Consider the following 18,064-nt stretch of genomic DNA (forward strand, 5'->3'; position numbering starts at 1 on the left):
ATTGTTCCAATTGAAATATTTGAATACATTTTAAATGTGTAAAGTGCATGTACAGCTCTCAGGCTATGCAGGTGTGTTGTGTCTTATAGATTTGTAATAGAACAATGAATTGCTGTGTGTTTCATATGCAAACTGCATTGTTACTGCTTGACTCCAGATATCAGGTTTGGAGAGTAGTGAAAGCGTAAGCATGCTTAAGGAGGAACACATTTCGTTAGAAGTGTTAAATATAGAAAGGAGGAGTGGCCGCAGTGTTTTCACATCGTCACATTAGTCCGTTTTGCTTGTAATTTGATACCCCCATCTCTGCGGAGAAAGAGCGCTAAGACAAAAGATGCCGACCGCGCGCATGTGTTTAGAAACTTTTACACTCCATCTGCTTAAGATAATATTTAGCCTTGAAGAGACTCTTTTGGGTTGTTATAACTTTGAAAGCGGGCGACTTTACGTCCATTGTGCAAAATTTGGGTAAAAACCAAACGCAAACTGATGGGTAATAGAAAAAAGAACTCTAGTGTCTTTAGTGCAGCGCTTTAAAACAATTGACCAATCAGCGGTGAGATAGCTAGTAGGCGGGACGTCTTGCGGAAATTGGCAGGATAACCCTCCAATCAGATACTCCGGTGGTCGACATTGACCAATCGTGTGCGGGCTCGAGCTGCTGTATCCAACGGGAGTGGATTTTCAACGAGCTCGAGAGAAAAGCGGAGAGGGGCAGACATCATTTCTCTCTCAGCGCCTTTGGACTAACGTTATCCAAACGAAGGCAAAGAGCCAAGAAATTAAAAAGAGAAAATCTTTTTCTGAACAGGATTATAAATATCTAAATTTATTTGCAAAACTAGCCATGGCCGACACAGCTGTTGATACGACCGCAACTGCAGAGGTTACAGCCAAGGTGCGTTTCATTCAGGTTTTTTTTTACGGTTGAACTGTCGTGTTAAAAGATTTTGGGAACTTTTTTCCGAAGTTGTATTGTCTTGTTTAATTGTTTAGGTAGCTCAGGTTTAACAGCCGTCGTTAACGTGGCGGTTAACGTTAGTTAACGTTGAGTTAAAACGGTAATTGGGGAAAATGACTAAATGTCTGTTATGTTGAAATGTTACTTGTCGACAGCCATGCACTGTGAAGGTGACTTATTTGTAATTTTCGGCGTCGACAGCGAATTATTGTGTCTAGAAACTGAAACGTTTGTGATGTGGTTAGCTAAAAATGTCTTGTTGAGCAGACAAAGCGGTAGAAACGGTAACGTACAGCTGGTGAAGCGGAGCTGCTGCTGTGGGCGGGAAGCCACAGTAACGTTAACGTTACATTACGGGTGAAGATGAAAACGTTTAACATCGCCACTAATTATGTCCAACAACGTCTTCCTTGAATTAGACTTAACCCCCAGGTCTAGTAAACGAGCTTTCTTTTAATCAAAACCAGACGTGGTGTTTAAAAAAACGTGCGGCTCTTCAGAATAAACTCTCCGCTGAACCGTCACATTGATCATAAGGCGTGCTTTTATTTTGTAGGAGCTGAAAGAGAAGAAAGAAGTGGAGGCAAAGGAGGAGGAGAAGACCGACAACGGGGACGCACCTGCGAATGGCACAGTGAGTTGGAGACGAGGACCAGCCTCATGGCCTTTTGTCTTAGCGCCCCTCATCATGCAGGTGTCGCTGCACCCGCCTCCCCCTCCTGTTCAGCTGCTCCTCCGCACAGCGCTTTGTTTGGGTTGTGAAATGGCACAGATGTTAGCTAGCAAGCCTTTGGACGTTTCCACTGTGGTCTCTTGCTTGGTGGCTGATCCTCTAGGGAGTAGTAGGAGCTCCACACACATGCCTTTTTATAAATGTCCCTAGAGGAGTCTTGTACATATAAGACTCTGGGAGGAATATTTCAAATATGCTTGGGAGTCATAGTTTAAATATTTTTTTCTGTCTTTACTACACTGCTCATGCAATAAAAACCCAATTATCACATGTGATGTGAGCTGGACTGACATTTTCTCTCCTCTTTCAGAATGGTGCTGACCACAGTGACAAAGTGGAAAAAAAGGCAGAGGAGAAACACAAGAATGGAGATGGTATGTTCATGTAAAGCTGTATTTCTGTGTTCAAAAAGACTTGGAAGCAACAGTGCTCTACATTTCTTTGTTGCTTTTGATTTGCTTTACACATTTCAGTAAATGGTGTCACCACATGTTGCCTTGAGTTGGAGATGAAAATTTTATAAGATTAATTTTGTGACTGAATTACACCTAAAGGATGTGTTTTCTGAAGTGACATACTGTGTGTTACAGGGAAAGCAGAGGAGGCGCCCCCTGCTGAGGAGACTGATGCACAGCCTGTGAAGCGTGCAGCTGAAGAGGAGGAGGTGGGTTGTCACCAGGCTGAAATATAATTTGAATACTGTTTTTTTTTTTTTTTTTTAACATGTTGACTAATCCGGTTAACTTAATGCCTTGCTAATGCTTGAAATATTTTCCCTCTTTTTTAAAAATAGGAGAAGGTGGAGACAAAAAAGCAGAAGACAGAGGAAAATGGAGATTCAAAAGAGGCAGAAGTGGAGGCTTAGGTCTCTGCCCTGCTACTTGTTTGCAGCACTGTCTTACCAGCCTGGTCAACATCGTGTTGTAGAGCTTGTGCTTTCTGTAGCTTTGAGGAAATATTTCTTTTTGTTTGCTCCCATGTTATCACATTGCACTGGAGTCCTGAAACAGAGTGGCCCTGCATCCTTTTTTTATGAAATGTTATTTATTGGTCTTTAAAATGAGCTTTTTTTTCTACTTGTACAAATCGGGCCACATCACAAGATCAGTTATTTTCATTTCTTGAGGTTTTATATCGGTATGTTAGAAGCACAATCTCTATTAAGTCAGTGCTGACCAGATGATTCATACATACAGGCAGCTGCTCACCTCCAAGGCTCATGTTGACCTCTCTCAGATTCACTTAAAGGACCAAAGATAAGTTTTAAGCAGGGGCTAATAGACAGTTGTTAGCATTATTAGTTGAGGCATCATTATTTTTTGTGTTGAGCTGCTAGTTAATCCTTGGCTTGGCTGCCCTGATAACATAACAGATGGTGCAAAATGAATAAAGGGGCTCTGTCTTGCGCCTCCATGATAAGATTCCTTGACCTTGTTTCATGGAGGCAGGATTTTGCAATGTTAATTACCCCCTCTTAAATCTTGAAGCTTTGGTCATTTGTTCTGTATGCATTCCACGCAAGTTTGTACCATTTATACTTTTTTTTTTCTTACGTTTTCAATGAGTTTTATGTTATGGCTGGGTAGCCCGGTTTTGTGTCCAAGACTGCCTTTTTCAGAACCAGAATGACATTCGGTTACTTCAGCCACTGCTTTGTATATTCTGATTAACAAATAAATTGTCTTTTTACTTAAGGGTATCTGATTTGTGTGTTTGTTACCTCAGCATTGGTGCTTCTTTAAACCATGGCTTAATAAGGAGATGATGTCACTTGACCCAATTTTTTTCTGAACATGGAAAATGGCTGGCTTTGATGGAGGAAGGAACAGGAATAATCTCCCTCACTTGGTAATGGAAAAGGGTGCATAGAATCATTGGGTTGCTGTCTTGTGTCTCCAGCTCCCCCGTGTGGTGGACTTAAAGATTGCAGCTCATTATTTCAGAAGTCAGCTGGGGTGACAACTGGTATGAGCTTCAAGTGAAAACCAATAACTGACACAGGAGTCCAAAATGGCAAAATGATCATTTTTAGTTTTAACTGAACCCTGAATAAAAGTAGCTTTTACAGTAACACTGCTAATATTGAGCAATTGGTGGTACCATATGACACAAAACTTGTTTTTTTTTCTCAAGCAAGCTGCAACAGCATGATCCATACAGTTAGTTTCCTCAGAAACGTAAGCATGGCATGCATCCAGTCAGTCCAGGAGGCTTAAATAGTAGGCAATAATCAACATTCTGCTGAGACAGCACTTATGACTTGTACCATAACGTTGGTGTGAACCAATCAATGAAACCAACACAATGGTAGGCTTCACCAAGTTATATAATAAAGTAAACCTTTGTTAAAGTCCTGAAGTCAGGCTGTGCACCCGTGTTGAGGCTCAACAGACGAACATACTGCTGTATTCCATGGCACAACAGATGTATAAAATAAATTATATATGTACCATTGTGCTGATGAAGATAGCTTCTTTCGGATGGAAATTTAAATTATACTTCCTGTCAGGGAAGTTGGCTAACAAACGTAAGGACATCACTATACTGAGTCGATGGGCCGAGCGTGGTGGAGCAGAAGCCTACTACCTTTAGCATGCGCCCTAATGATGACATAAGCACTTGCTGCTGGCTCTATGAACCCCCGCAGTCTTTTCTTTCAGTGTAGTCCACCTTCAGGGTTACCCATAGTTCACATGAGTCTTCTCCCTGTTTGCTGTTCCTCTGTTTTGTTCGGTTTCCGACTGAATGCTGATTCACACCCCAGTTTCAACTTCTCCTCTTCCTGATAATGACAAGAATCACTGTCATTATTACAATGGCATGGCCAGGAGTTAGGGTGACAGCTTGCGGCTGTACCATGGCTTAGTGAGGGCCCAGACAGAATTTGCCACCAGCACACATTTCTCTGTGTTTTTGAGTGTTTGTGTACGAGCATGTTGTCTTTTTTTGTCATGGCTATATGCTGATTAATTACTTAATTGGCTTAGTACTCATACTTGGGTCTTGATTAAGAGTCACCCAGCACCGAAGTGTGAAATTTGGGGATAGCTCACTGGTAAGTCTCGTTATGACTGGATTGTGTGGAAAGTGTTGTCTTTTTATTTGCTGTTAAAATGTGAACAAGCCCTTCAAGACTGTGATTAAGTGTTGTTCAGCTTCAAGTGAATATTAAGTGTTTGCTAAATTAAAGAGCTCTTGAATTGATGAAGGAGCGTCAAGTGTGAGTGGACACTGGCAGCACATTCGTTTAGTCAGAAACAAATCCTGCCTAAGGTGTGATGCTAATATGCTAACTCAGAGAAACAGGCAGGTAGACATTCCCTTGGCCGTGTGACCGAAACAAAACATTAACACAAGGCTTTGAGAGATTACATTGCAGCTCATGCAGACGTTAGGCAACTGATCAAAGGAAGAAAAAGAGGGGGAAAGCTGTGGTTAGCCTGTACGTACATGATCAACATTTCTATACTAAACACCAACAAGCAAGAAAAAGATGACGCACGATTTTACAGCAAAGAATCAGACAGAAGAACGGCTTATCTATCGTTAAAGAGGTCACACTCTTTCTCTCGCACACACACACGTTTCTCCCACATTCAAAAAGGCCACACATTCATTTGCAAATGTTAGGAAAAAATGCATGAGCACACACACTGTATGAACACACTGGTCATGTATACACATATTAGAGCAGTGGCCAATGTCTGTCTGTCTGTCTGTCTAGCTCTGAGAAGAGCAGCGCTGATCAGTGTGAAACAATATATGGAATTGTGCTGTACAGTGTGCGGCAGGATGTGCAGTGTGGATTTTTTGTTGTCGTTATCAGTGCTGTGATGGTCAACACACTCAGACACTAAGCGACAGCGTGAGAGCGTGTGCCCGTTCAGAGTGTGTGTGTGTGTGTGTGTGTGTGTGTGTATGTGTGAGGTAAACTAAATTGAGAGACTTTTCTAAATGTGCACCAATAGTGGCTGGGTCTCGCTATCAGGGGGCTCACCCTCAGGGGGGGGCAGCTGGTACACCACGCAGAGGGAGGAGTACAGGCAGCCCACGAATGACATCAGGCTTGCAAAGTACATCACTCCCTGGGCCCCACCCACCAGTGAGGTCAGAGGTCCCATCGCCACAGAGACCAGGATCTGAGCCAGGAAGTACTGGCAGCTGAGCAGAGAGATGTCCACCCCCATCCCTCGTCTGGTTCCTTCTTCTGACGAGCCACAAAACTGAGAAACGTACGCAAACAGTTTAGGTACATGATCAATGTATGTAGTGCACCACAGATCACTACAGCGTTGGATGAGTGGGTCAACATTTATGTGAAATGTGCTCATTCAATTTTGTTACCGCTCTCATGTCTGTACGCATAATATGAAGCTGCAGCTAGCATCTTACTAGCTTAGCTCTGCATTAAGACTGGAAACGTAACAAAATCTGGCAACCAGCACCTCTAAAGATCAAGAAATAGTCACACTTACCTAGTTACACTTCTGTTATCATACAGATAGGAAATAAGGAGTTATATTATGTCAAGTAGTGAGCTTTAGAGTTGCTGATACGTGGATTTTGTTTGCTGTTTCCAGTCTTTGTGCTAAGCTAACTGGCTGCTGGCTGTGACTAAACTAAATCTCATCAAGAAAGTGAATAAGCGCATTTCCCAAAACCTTTATGTATTCCTTTTGCAGGGTAGCTTAATCATTTCTCACCCTAGACCATATTCACTCATGTTTTTGTGTCTAAATGACTCATGGGAACGATTTTTGAAATTGGTCCAGTATTGAGCGACAGGTAGGCAGCCAGTTGTGGCAAAAAGGCTGCAATGTAACCACTCAGGGCAATCGTGTGTTGTCAATTTTCGTCCACTAAAAGTGGTCGTTTTTGCCACTGACAGGCTCATATTGCTATATAACTGTGTGAAAACATTATGGAAGTTTTTTGTTAATTAAAGGGTAAGATCTTTTTTGTTTAACAAGACACAGCTCTGAAACTGTTATCACCAAACTGACCAGACTCCATTTAAATTAAATATTTTTATCATCATAAAACAATTCATTTAAAGTTACCAGAAGCAAACTGAAGCTGAAAAGTTGTCTTGGTTCATCTTTCACTGTTGCAGCAATCACCAACTCTGTTTTTTGTTTTTCTAATTAGAATTCCAGCAGTGTACCGTGGTATGGAAATTGATGGTTATCTTACAGTGTAAAAAATGGTTTCAAGTTTCAATTATAACAAAGCATTTGTACAAAAAAAAGAAAAAAATAACTTTAAATTCTTTTAGGGTGCAGTGGTTAGCACTGTCACCTCACAGCAAGAGGGTTTCTGGTTCATCGTTTGAACCCCGGCTGCTGTGTCAGCGTGGGTTTTCTCAGGGTACTCCAGCTTCCTCACACAGTCCAAAGACATGCAGGTTAATTGGTCGACCTCTGTAGGGCTCCTTTCCATAATGTTGTCAGACACTTACAATAACAATCTGAGCCTGTCAGTGGCAAAAACAAGCACTCTTAGTTGATATACATGACAGTGCCTTATTTCCTCAAGTGATAACATCATAACCTGTTTTGAGGCTGCAGCTCTCTCCCTCAATACTGGACCAGTTTCAAAATGATTCTTGCCATTATTCACTTAGACACAAAAACATTGTTCCTGGTCAATACCATGAAGCAACTATAATTACATAAGTTCCATATCCAGATACTGACCTGAGGGCTCTGGTAGTATTCACACAGCAGAGAGTAAGGCAGCGTGCATAGAGAGGAGAAGAGCACCCCATAGGTGACACAGAGAGAAAGTACCACGTAGATGTTGGTGGACAGTGTGGCCAGGCCCGTGCCCAAACCAAACGCCAGGTAGGCAAAAAAATATAGAGTGCGAAGAGAGAAACGCTCCTCCAGTTTCTCCAATATGGCTGAAAGATGAAGAGGAAACGCAGAGAGGAACAGAAGGCACTTGTGTAAAGCTTGTCAAGGAAAGAAAGACAGAGCTGCAGTAACATCCAAGACGTGTTGGGATTGTGAGTGTAGCTTACCTGAGTAGAAAGCAGCACTGAATGCATAGATGCACATGCCCCAGCAGCCCATGCTAACACCAGCATTATACCGTTGATAAGCCTCCGAGTCGTGGGGTGCCTTGGGGTCTCCTTCAAACACAACCTCCCCCATGAAGTCAGTGTAGAAGAGCAGCATGCCTTCAAAGGACAGCCAGCCTATAAAGAGCAAATAAATATCAACTCTGTTAATATTTAATACAGACAGACAGACAGTTTTATGTGCAACAAAATTTAAACAGCGATAATCCTCACCCAGAAAATGATTAGTGCATAAACTTCGCAGAGAGGGAGGCATCCTGTAGATGGCAATACACAGCAGCTTCATCGACATCTGTGATTCTCCTGTCTCCACATTCTCACTCAGATCACTCTCATAGCGCACACCATTCAGCAAAATGTTTGCCACCTTCATCAGAGGAAAAAACACACACGCTGTCTTTAAATATGCTGCGGTGGCTATTGACTAAACAGCTTTTGTCAATTTCAAAATATGCGTCCCGACCTGCTGGCTGAAGGTCACCGTCCTCCTGCGTCCGTTCTCCAGCCCCACAATCTGGGTCGCCATGGGCTCCTCCATTAGTGGAAGACTCTGGGGTCGCTTCAGGATACCAGCAGAAGAGCCCCGGTGTGACCCCGCACCGGGGTGAGCCCCAGCTGTGACCTGAGATGCATCTCCCTCAGGCTGCGGCACTTCTGCGTCCTGAGCTTCCCCAGCTGGATGGGACACCACATCAGGCTGAGTCTGTTCCGCAGGATGGCTCCCTGCTCCCTGTGTGGACTCGTCAGGAGGAGGGGAGTCCCCTGGGGGCAGGGGTGCAGCGGTGGAGTTTGGGGCCAGGGCCTGTGGTGTGTGCTGACCTGTGTAGCAGTTTATGAGCACACTGTCTATGTAGGAGGTTCCTAATGAAGAGGCAAAGTCATTGATGCCTGTGAGTGAGCTGTCCCTACTGATGAAGCTGCCATATTTTGGGGTGAGGGGGCTCAGGGGTGATATGGGGCTGGTGAGGCCAGCACAGAGGCGTGCATTGGCACTGCAGGAATGGGCAAGAGGGTCAGAGTTGTTGTGAGACTTTGAGAAGCTGTAGCTGTACAGACCCTCCTCATCTTCCTCATCCAGTCCCAGAGCTGATCCAGGGGGGACAGGGGGGGAGGGAGGAAGAGGCAGGCTCGGGCTTTTTAGATGGTTTTTGCTGGAGTTTTTGTTCGGCTGGCTCTTTGGTAGGGGCCGCTCGGGGATACTCATCAGAGTCATGGCTGTGGCGAACACCAAAGTGATACTCGTGAACATGTATATGACCCGCAGTTGACCTCCCATCGACCTTCCAAACTGTGTCTGGTCCCAGTTGATCCCACCCACAATGTAGCCAAATCCACCTCCTAGACCTGCAGAGCAAAATTAAAAAACAGAAATATACCATTTGCTTTGAAAGCTGTCTGTTTTCTCCAAATTAGCTTCAAAGAATTCAAGTTATAGCTTCAGCTGTACAATGATAAAGTAACCCCTGACTCTGTGTCTGTGTAAAGTGTGTCTTACCTGCCAGTAGTGCGTGGATGTTCAGCCCTCGATCCTGGTCCTCAGGGCTGCACACATCCATCATGTAGGCATGGCTCGGGTTGTCGGCTGAATCAGCGCTGAAGTCCATCAGAACCACACCGCACACTGTCAGGACAATCCCCCACTTGTGATTTGATGCAGTGTCAGCCATCACACCTCCAATGTCCCGCCCGTTCAGCACCAGGGTTAGACCCAGCAGAGCCCCTGTGAGGGAGAAAAGCAGGTTTCAACAGAAACTCCACCGATTTTACAGTCAATTTAATGTCCTCTGTAGCTCTGCAGGAGCTTTTTCAAGTCAGAGGAAAATATTCAAGAGACATCAGCAAGGTATTTCAGTGCAAGAGTACAAATCATCCCCATTTAAAGGTTGGGAAAGATTAAATATGTGCATCAAGCTGGATTATAGGAGAAGTCAAATTCAGTGTTTATGCTTCATGTTATGTAGGCCTACTAATAGTCAGGATATCTCAGCCTCTGCTGCATCAGTTTTGACCATTATAACCTCTGACCCCCACTGTGTATACATACTCACCTCTGAACATACAAATTTACTTACAGTCTTGCAATGCATGTACATTTTACTTCAGCCAATTCCTGTTCAATGCTGCCTATTAATGCAACTACTAATTAATAGCACTTTACTTCACATTTTTTTCCCTTTATTTTAACCTGCACTACTTTATATCCTTATATCTAGATTCTCTTTTTGTTTCTACTTGTGTGATTTTATCATTATCATTATTTGTATACGTATTTACATTACAGTGTTGGAGGGAGTCTGCGACCCAAGTTTTTCAATGGCAACAAATGCTCTTGTAATTGTAGTCATCTGACGATAAATAACTTTGAACTTAGTCTGTCTCTCTTAAAGGTGAAGTCAGCAATCCTTGAGAAAGATAGTTATTTGAGCTCGACATCTAAACAAATACACTCGTCCCGTCATACACCAGATTTACCGTCCACGGCCTTTCCCCTGTCCTGTACACGATCACGAACGCTCGACTGTTAGGCAGAAACAGTGTCGTGTCCTTTGTTTGTTTCCCGTTTAAAGCACCAGGGCTGTGTATGCACACTGGATCTTTTAAGGATATTTTTGGGGCTTTTTTTTTTGCCTTTGATAGGACAAATTTTGCGTGAAAGGGGATGAGAGAGTGGGGATGACATGCAGTGAGGGGCCATGGGCTGGAATCAAATCCTCGGCTGCTGTGGCAAGGACACAGCCTTTGTACATGGGGCACCCACTCTACTAGGTGAGCTAGTGGGTGCCCCGCATACTGGATCTTTTCCAGCACACAAACAGAGTGGACAGCGAGTGGACCGTGAGGAGTTATTCGCTGGATTTCGTTTTAACACTTTACTGATGCATGTGCAATGAGGGTATCACAATTAAACCTGGAAAGGTCACAACAGCCAGGGATTTTAAGAAAGACATAAAAACCTAATAGAACAACCCCTCACCTGTACCTGTCAACCCCTCTGCCCCCTTAAAAAAACTGGTCTATCAGCCAAATTTACATACAATTTTTTGCATACTGAAAGGCACGTGGTCATGACAGATATCAGGCAATTTAATGCTTATAAATCCTAATCTGGTGGAATTAAAGACAAGTTCTATATACTGTATGTCAGAGACGATTGCCACCTCTTATAGATTGGGTCTGTTGATCCTTTCAGAGTGAGCATAATTTTCTCCAGCTGGAGGAGGAACATTGTGTCACTGAGCCATGTAGTGTAGAGGCAGAGTGGGAGGTTTCAAGGACAAAAGTATGCATCTTCAGGCCAGAAGCAATAAGAGAAAGTAATATAGATATTCACTGTATTTGACAAAAGGTGTATTGGATTAGAATTGCTAACTGCACCTTTAAGTCCTCCAAATTTATACAAGTAGACTTACATGCGTACTTACATTTAGTGTTGTACTTACTAAGCACAATACTACATTTCTTACCTATAGCCAAGGCAAAAATAAAAGGTCTCCTTCGTCCAAATCGGGATGTACAACGATCACTCCATGCTCCGAGGAGAGGCTGAACGAGGAATCCTTCAAGACAAAGACAAAGGACGAAGGCAGACTCTTAAATAACTAGCCCATACCCATTGGTAGCTTTGTCACCTCCTACCTATGCCAATCCTCAATGCCTATGTGCAGTTTCACATAGATTGACCACGTCAGTGAGTAGAAAAACGTGGGACAGACAGAATGACACAGTGACAGAATGACACAGTGACAGTTTCCGTGATTATGTACAGCATACCATACCATGACTTAGTCATACCAAAAATTAGAAAAAAAACCCCCAAACATTGGGCCACAGAGGGAGCCACAGTGATCAGTCGCATTTTAGCCATTTTTAAGCATTTTTCTCTTGTTATAGCGCCACCCAGTTGCCAATTAGAGTTAAATTCTCCAGTCACCTTGAGGCATCCTGTTCTACATATCTACCAAGTTTAGTAAAAATCGATATGGCGAAGGCCTAGATAGGAAATTAGCTCTCTAGCGCCCCCATTTTGTTTGATGGGGTCAATAATGGAGGGGTCCCCTCAGATTATGTGTGGTCATATGCCTACAAAGTTGCGTGGTGATGGGTGAAACCCTTGAGATGTTATACACCTTTATGTGATGAGCCACGCCCTCCGCAATATTCATTGCCTTATAGAAGCTCAGTTTTAGTAAGTTTTTCAACTTTTGCCAAGAGGGAACTTTAGATATTGGTCCCTAGATTATGTTCACCGAGTTTCATGCAGATTGGTCAAACTTCCTAGGAAGAGATCGATTTTAAATGTTTTTTTTCAAAAAATTCAAAATGGCTAAAAAAAATAAAAAAAAATCTATAAACCTGAAGTTATGGGTTCTTGAGGCAAATTTGTTCCTCATGAGGAGAGGCATCTCTGTGCAAAGTTTCATGTCTCTACGACATACGGGGCATGAGATATGCCCATTCAAAGTTTGCAATTTCAATTGGTTGCTATAGCGCCCCCCTTTGGCCAATTGATGTAGTATTGCTTCATTCGCATCCTCCCATCAACCTCTAAAATTTCACATAGATTGACCAAGTCAGTGAGGAGAAAAACGTGGAACAGACACACACACAGAGTTTTCGTCATTATATAGTAAGATGCACAAAATTACTGCTGCTGAAAATGACATGATCATTTATCACATGTGTCCACCAGGTGGTCACCTCGCCCTGCTGTTCACTTACCCAGGATGGGACTGATAAACCACACCAGGCTGTAGAACTGATCAGGTAAACCCATCTGTAGAAGCACAGGAGTCACATACGCTGTCTCCATGGCATAGCTAAATTCAATACCAAATAGGATGCAGCCATTGAAGAGCAGCTCTTGGAAGGTGCGCCTCGGGGGAAGCTCACTGAGGTCCAGCTGGTCCAGGGGACAGGGTGTGTTGGGCGGTGGAGGAGGCGAAGGTCTTATCAGCTTCCTGCGCTTTGGCTGTCTTTGGAAGTTGTTGGCTCGGTGGCTGAGGTGCCGAGTGGAGGACGTGGGAAAGCTGACAGTTTTGGGGAGTGAGCTCCTCCAGAGACCTTCCTGAGCTGTGGATAACCTCCCTCCTGGACTGGCCAAAAGGGGGTCACTGGGGGTGCCCATGCCCGGAGATGACATCTCTCTCAAGCCAGCGTACACTGCAGCATGTCAGAGGGTGATGCACAGTGTGAGGTTAAAACTTGTTCTGGGTTGATTTGTCACATTAGAGGTCATTCAAGATCATCACAGTGTAGCACAGCAGTCACATGAGTAACTTAGAGCTGCTGATGGTTATGTAGTGCTACCAAGAGGACACTGCAGTCATCAGCAGACAGCAGCGATGGCACAGCAGTGATGGGCACGACGCACTGCAACCAATGCGCATGTTAGTGTTGTGCGCAAAGCCCATGTGCTCGGCGTGGCTGACTACAGCAGTGTAGTATGCGGCACCGCTCTCATGAAGCCTGTTTCCATTTTAATATTTCATGGAGGAAGCTCAAATCGGACACAATGGAGCCGCGGGGGCTTAAAACGATGGCTTTAGACACAGCTACAAGGACAGAGAATCACTGTCGCTCATATTTAAACTAAACATTTGACCATGATAGATCCTTTATGTCGCCACGCAGCCGATCGATTGCTTTTTTATCCTTTCTTCTAATGATCCTCGATTTTCATCCTCGACTTTGGCATTTAACTCTTAAGGTGAAGATCACACAATGTGTCAGAAGATGAGGCAGGCGTGCAAACTGAAACGTGAAAGATGATAATTACCTTATCGGGGAGGCTCGTCATTTATTGCGCCATACTGTGTCGGTAAGCACAGCGAGCATTATGGTTTATGAAGAAAAAAACCCGTAGGATGAATTACAGGAGTCATGATTGTTGTTTTGTGTTTGCCTTTTCATGCAGTCATCCCCCCGCTCTCTCCTCCGTCCCTTCTCGCTCCCCCTCTTCTCCTCCCCCCTTCGCTTCTTCCTCCCGGTCTCTCCCCGTGACGTCACGCCCCTCCCTGCAACATCAGCACCGCGGACAAAAAAGAAATTAAAATAAAATAAAGTTAAATAAAATAAAATAAAGTAAAATTAAATTAAAAAGTTAAATAAAATAAGATAAAATGAAGTTAAATTAAATTAAATTAAAAAATAAAATAAAATGAAGTAAAATAAAATAAAATAAATAAAAATCTATTCAATGTACTTAAGAACTGAATATATATTATATTATATTATATTATATTATATTATATAAGTAAGTCAATGATTATTTGACTAACTATTAATTTTACGTAAAGGTACAGAGGTAGATGTTTCTCTTTGAGGCACGAGGTTGCAATCTTTTTGTTAGATATATAAGACATGTTTCACTTACTGGGGGAAATAATAATAATAATAATAACAATGACAACAACCTTTATTAATATAGTCAAGGCAAGGCAGCTTTATATTATATTAACATTTATATTAAAAAAGAATATTTAATATTAACATTATTTAATAATAATATTTCACTGTAACATGTGATAGTAGATTTTTTCTGTAACCGCATTAAATGTGATGTGGGTTTTTTTTGCTATAATGTATGTTTTACATGCTGTATTTTATTGTTGTTTTAAATTTTTCTAGGATGCCTTTTTACAGCATGCGATGGGAGTGCTGAAAACTAGGTACATTTACATTTGTTAAAATGTTGATTAATGCACACTGTCCCTTTTCTTAAATAATAAATAAATACATTTCATATGCAAGGGCAATTCCATGTGCTTTACGGAGCAATAAAATATAAAACATAATAAGGTATACAGAAAGGAGGAAAGAGAAAAAAGATATAAAAGGCAAATTTCATTAGGCTACTTAATGAATTACAATTTAAAAATTCACCATTAAAAATAGCAAATGTGCAGACAAGAGGTGCAAAGATAAAAAAAAAAAAAAAGATTATTTAAAAGTGGGTTCAAAAATAAGGTTGCAGTCAAAAAAAGTAAAATAAATAAATAAATAAATGTTTTTAGCTTTGGCTTGAAAGTGGTCAGAGTCTGGGCACATCTAACATCATCTGGGAGGTTATCCCAGGTTTGTGCTGCATGATAACAAAACGTGCTTCACCATATAGTGCTTTTCAAAACAAAGTTATAAAGTGCTGTAAAATAATAATAATAATAATAATAATAACAATAATAATAATAATAATAACAATAATAATAATAATGATAAAAGACAATGATTTTTTTTAACAAAACTGTTGCATCATGGGGCAAAAAGAGCTACATATGAGAGTAAAATAAGAAAAAAGAAAAAAAGCAATAAATAAAATTAAAGTTAAGAGAATGAATTTGCATATAAATAGGTTTAATAACCCACCAAACTTTATTTTAAATTCTAGTAGTAATGCTTGAGATTTCGGCTACTAAATTAATCAGGCTCTACTACACATAAAGAACAAGAAAATATCAAGACTATGAATTAAAATGGTGTCTTGGGTTTAAATATGAAACATTGTAGAGCTTCACTTGAAGACATATTCAGAATATAAAAATGTTAAATAGTGTAAATGAAATTTTTTTTTTACAAACTTATGGGGAAAAGGGAAGGTTAAATGCATTGCAGCTGTTCTGAATAACATAATTTGTGATAAAAATGTGACTCAAATAAATAAAATTTATGACATCGAAAGATATGAGCCTGCAAGATTAGTTAAATACATCCTAACTAAGTGCTAAATAAGATGAAATTATCCCTGAGGAGAGTGTAATGTAACACTAAAGCAATACAAGTCTAATTCAGCCTAAGATAATAGTATGTAAAGGAAGAGACAGATATTTCAGAACAGAATATAAGCATGTGTCACTGGTGCATTTTTTCAGTCAGTGACAGTGAGGATGATTAGATCCATGGTACACCTTTTTTTCACAGAGGACATTTTGACCTGTCACAGTCAGGAGAGCACAGGTGCACATAATGTATTTAATGATGGCAATACCATTTAGCTGCTTTGATTTCAGGTTCCAGTTTTGTGCATGCCTGCTCACTGTTATTCCCACTGAAACACTAAAATACAACAGAGCCATCATCAGTGTTATAAGTAACACCTGTGCTTTCACCACTATGACCAGTCCGAATGTGTGTGCTGTGAGAAAAGCCTATTAGCAGTGAGAGACAGAGCGCTGTCAGTGTGTAGGAGGGAGGCTCCAATACACCCTGTTTCACTTCTGACATTTTGACTTGTCCTCACAGGAACAGCACAGGTGAAACAAATTCCATTAACGAGGTGTCAGTTCCATCAAGTGTCCCAGTAAACCAGTGACAGTCAGCCAGCGTGCACAATACTGGGAGCCTGTTTGCTCACCTAAATAGAGTGCAGTCTTTTTTTAATGCTATCAGTTACTCATGTGCCATGTCCTGCTGTGAAATGCAATACACACACTCATGAGTCAGCAGTAACAAATACATTTTAAATTAATATATTTGTTATTCTTTATTCTGTGAATGGTTTGTATCAGCCTGGCTCATCTTATGGTGACCTGAGCAGACGGGTTCAGTTAGACAAGGCTGAGAAGGTGAAGGTCAGTCTCTGGTCAGTAGAGTGGGTGGCAGATTTCTGTGAAACTGCAGGTAGTAGCTGCTGATTTTTTTCCCCCTCTTTAAGTTGTTTTTGCTGAACTATTTGGGTCTGTGCTCGTGTTTTATGAACATTTTTGTAAATCTTGGCCACATTTCTTACAATAACTACTGCTTACACTGCTGCAGCATGACATCACCTGTGCCTTACTGAAAAGTTCAGTTTTTCAACTCCAAATGCTCAAAATGGCTGCACAAGAAAGGTGGAGTGCTGTGAAAATGCTCGCTCCTCCCTGAGAACAATATAAAAAGAGAGGTGGACACAGGCCCTTAGATTATACATCTTGGGCTCTTTAAATATTAGCAGCCAGTCACTGAACATGTTATCATAGTTAGGATTTCTGGTAATAACAGTACTGCAGCTAAAACAGTAGGGGTGTAACAACAAAAGTAGTAGAATGTTGCATTTTATTAACTGACTTATAGCCAAAATATTTTCACATTACACTTTACTTTTTATGGGAAACGGTTTTTAAGTACTTAATGCATTCAGGTAAAATGGGACAAAAAAATTAAACCAGCAGGATGTTAAGCTACCAGGTGCCATAAAATGATTATATTTTCGTCACCTAAAAATTTTAAAGATGGTGCAGGGAGTCAATTCAACCACAACAGTCCAGAATTAGCCATCATTGTTACACAAGCACACACACATGTCCATTGCAGACAATATGGCATAACAGTGAAAGCATGGCAGAAAAACTAGACAGTCTTTTTCACATGTTACAGAAATGATTTAAAGAATCAATGACTGAACTGATAAATGAATTTACCAAAAAAACAAACAAATATGACTATCTCATTTTACCTTACCAGCTGTCACATTATACCTGAACATGTGAGGCTGGGGCCTCAATGTGTCTGAAGGTTGAAAGTCTCTAAAATAATTTGCTTGGCAACACATTTTCTTCATAGAAATAAAACAGAAACACATAAGTTCTAAAAATAACACTGAAAAGTATTCAGAGTTTTAGGTAGAGTTCTTTGTAGTCTAGGCTCCCAAAAAGTGTCCCAAATTACCTGACTTCACCCTAATCAACTTGTAGTAAGATCTGGCCTGCAGGTTGTCCAGCTTCCTCCAGGAGAGACAGAAACGTCCAATGTACAAAAGAAATATAATACATAGAAACAACACCCCATCCAACATTTGTATGTGATTAATTATCACATACATACATACATATAATTAGCTGAAAAATGGGCTCTACATGGGATTGTCCAAGGGTTCCATAATGGTGCCCACATGGGTGCTTTACTCTAGTAGGCCCAGGATAACATGCCCATTTTGAACCCATACTCACTTGGTACCCAGGTAGCCGTAACATAAGCCATTGAGGGCCCACTTGGGTGAACCCACCCATGTGGGCAACTGGTAAGGGGCCATTATGGAACCAATGGATAATCCCATATAGAGCCCATTTTTTAAGCTTCCTTACTAACCACATGGGGCCCACATACAAATGTTGACTGGGATGTGTCACTAAAACACAGAAATAATACTTTTGTTACTATCTTTATGAATTGATTTCTTTTTTGGGGGGGTTAAGGACAGATATGTGAACATGTTTTTAATCAGGCTACAATCTTGAATTTCAAAGTTATTAACAAAAGATGTTAGATAAAGGTAAAAAATGTGCAACATTTCCATCTGAATTGGAGTAGAAGCATC

The 18,064-nt window shown here is 41.4% G+C and overlaps 2 protein-coding genes across 5 annotated transcripts; one reads left to right on the plus strand and one right to left on the minus strand.

The window, feature by feature from the left end:
* Window positions 1–391: 391 nt before the first annotated feature.
* Window positions 392–3,388, plus strand: si:ch211-222l21.1 (prothymosin alpha). Its single transcript, XM_049579545.1, has 5 exons — window positions 392–898; window positions 1,518–1,595; window positions 2,005–2,068; window positions 2,285–2,358; window positions 2,488–3,388. Exons 1-5 carry the CDS (start codon window positions 848–850, stop codon window positions 2,557–2,559), a joined length of 339 nt encoding a protein of 112 aa, XP_049435502.1. The 5' UTR covers window positions 392–847; the 3' UTR covers window positions 2,560–3,388.
* slc45a1 (solute carrier family 45 member 1) lies at window positions 2,894–13,803 on the minus strand. 4 transcript variants are annotated; one of them, XM_049579517.1, is made up of 10 exons: window positions 13,553–13,803; window positions 12,496–12,936; window positions 11,241–11,333; window positions 9,272–9,496; window positions 8,240–9,120; window positions 7,990–8,143; window positions 7,717–7,893; window positions 7,391–7,596; window positions 5,692–5,917; window positions 2,894–4,476 (listed from the first exon to the last, which is right to left on the minus strand). In XM_049579517.1, the coding sequence occupies exons 2-10, from the start codon at window positions 12,914–12,916 to the stop codon at window positions 4,448–4,450; spliced, it is 2,412 nt and encodes an 803-aa protein (XP_049435474.1). In that variant the 5' UTR covers window positions 12,917–12,936; window positions 13,553–13,803; the 3' UTR covers window positions 2,894–4,447. The 4 variants fall into 4 exon arrangements, with proteins under 4 accessions (XP_049435474.1, XP_049435492.1, XP_049435466.1 ...); XM_049579535.1 differs by lacking the exon at window positions 7,391–7,596; XM_049579509.1 differs by having other exon boundaries at window positions 2,894–5,917.
* Between the last annotated feature and the right edge of the window lie 4,261 nt (window positions 13,804–18,064).

The sequence above is a fragment of the Epinephelus fuscoguttatus genome, linkage group LG1 (genome assembly GCF_011397635.1).
Source record: "Epinephelus fuscoguttatus linkage group LG1, E.fuscoguttatus.final_Chr_v1".
NCBI classification, from domain to species: domain Eukaryota; kingdom Metazoa; phylum Chordata; class Actinopteri; order Perciformes; family Serranidae; genus Epinephelus; species Epinephelus fuscoguttatus.

Bases quoted from the DNA above. Each gene is read 5' to 3' on its own strand.
- slc45a1 (XM_049579509.1), bottom strand. From the start codon at position 12,916: ATGTCATCTCCGGGCATGGGCACCCCCAGTGACCCCCTTTTGGCCAGT. The intron at 11,334-12,495 runs GTAAGTGAACAG...TTTGTCTTGAAG, and splicing joins GTTTATCAGTCCCATCCTGG to GATTCCTCGTTCAGCCTCTC. The intron at 9,121-9,271 runs GTAAGACACACT...TTTGCTCTGCAG, and splicing joins CATCCACGCACTACTGGCAG to GTCTAGGAGGTGGATTTGGC.
- si:ch211-222l21.1 (XM_049579545.1), top strand. From the start codon at position 848: ATGGCCGACACAGCTGTTGATACGACCGCAACTGCAGAGGTTACAGCC. The intron at 899-1,517 runs GTGCGTTTCATT...TTTATTTTGTAG, and splicing joins CTGCAGAGGTTACAGCCAAG to GAGCTGAAAGAGAAGAAAGA. The intron at 1,596-2,004 runs GTGAGTTGGAGA...CTCCTCTTTCAG, and splicing joins ACGCACCTGCGAATGGCACA to AATGGTGCTGACCACAGTGA.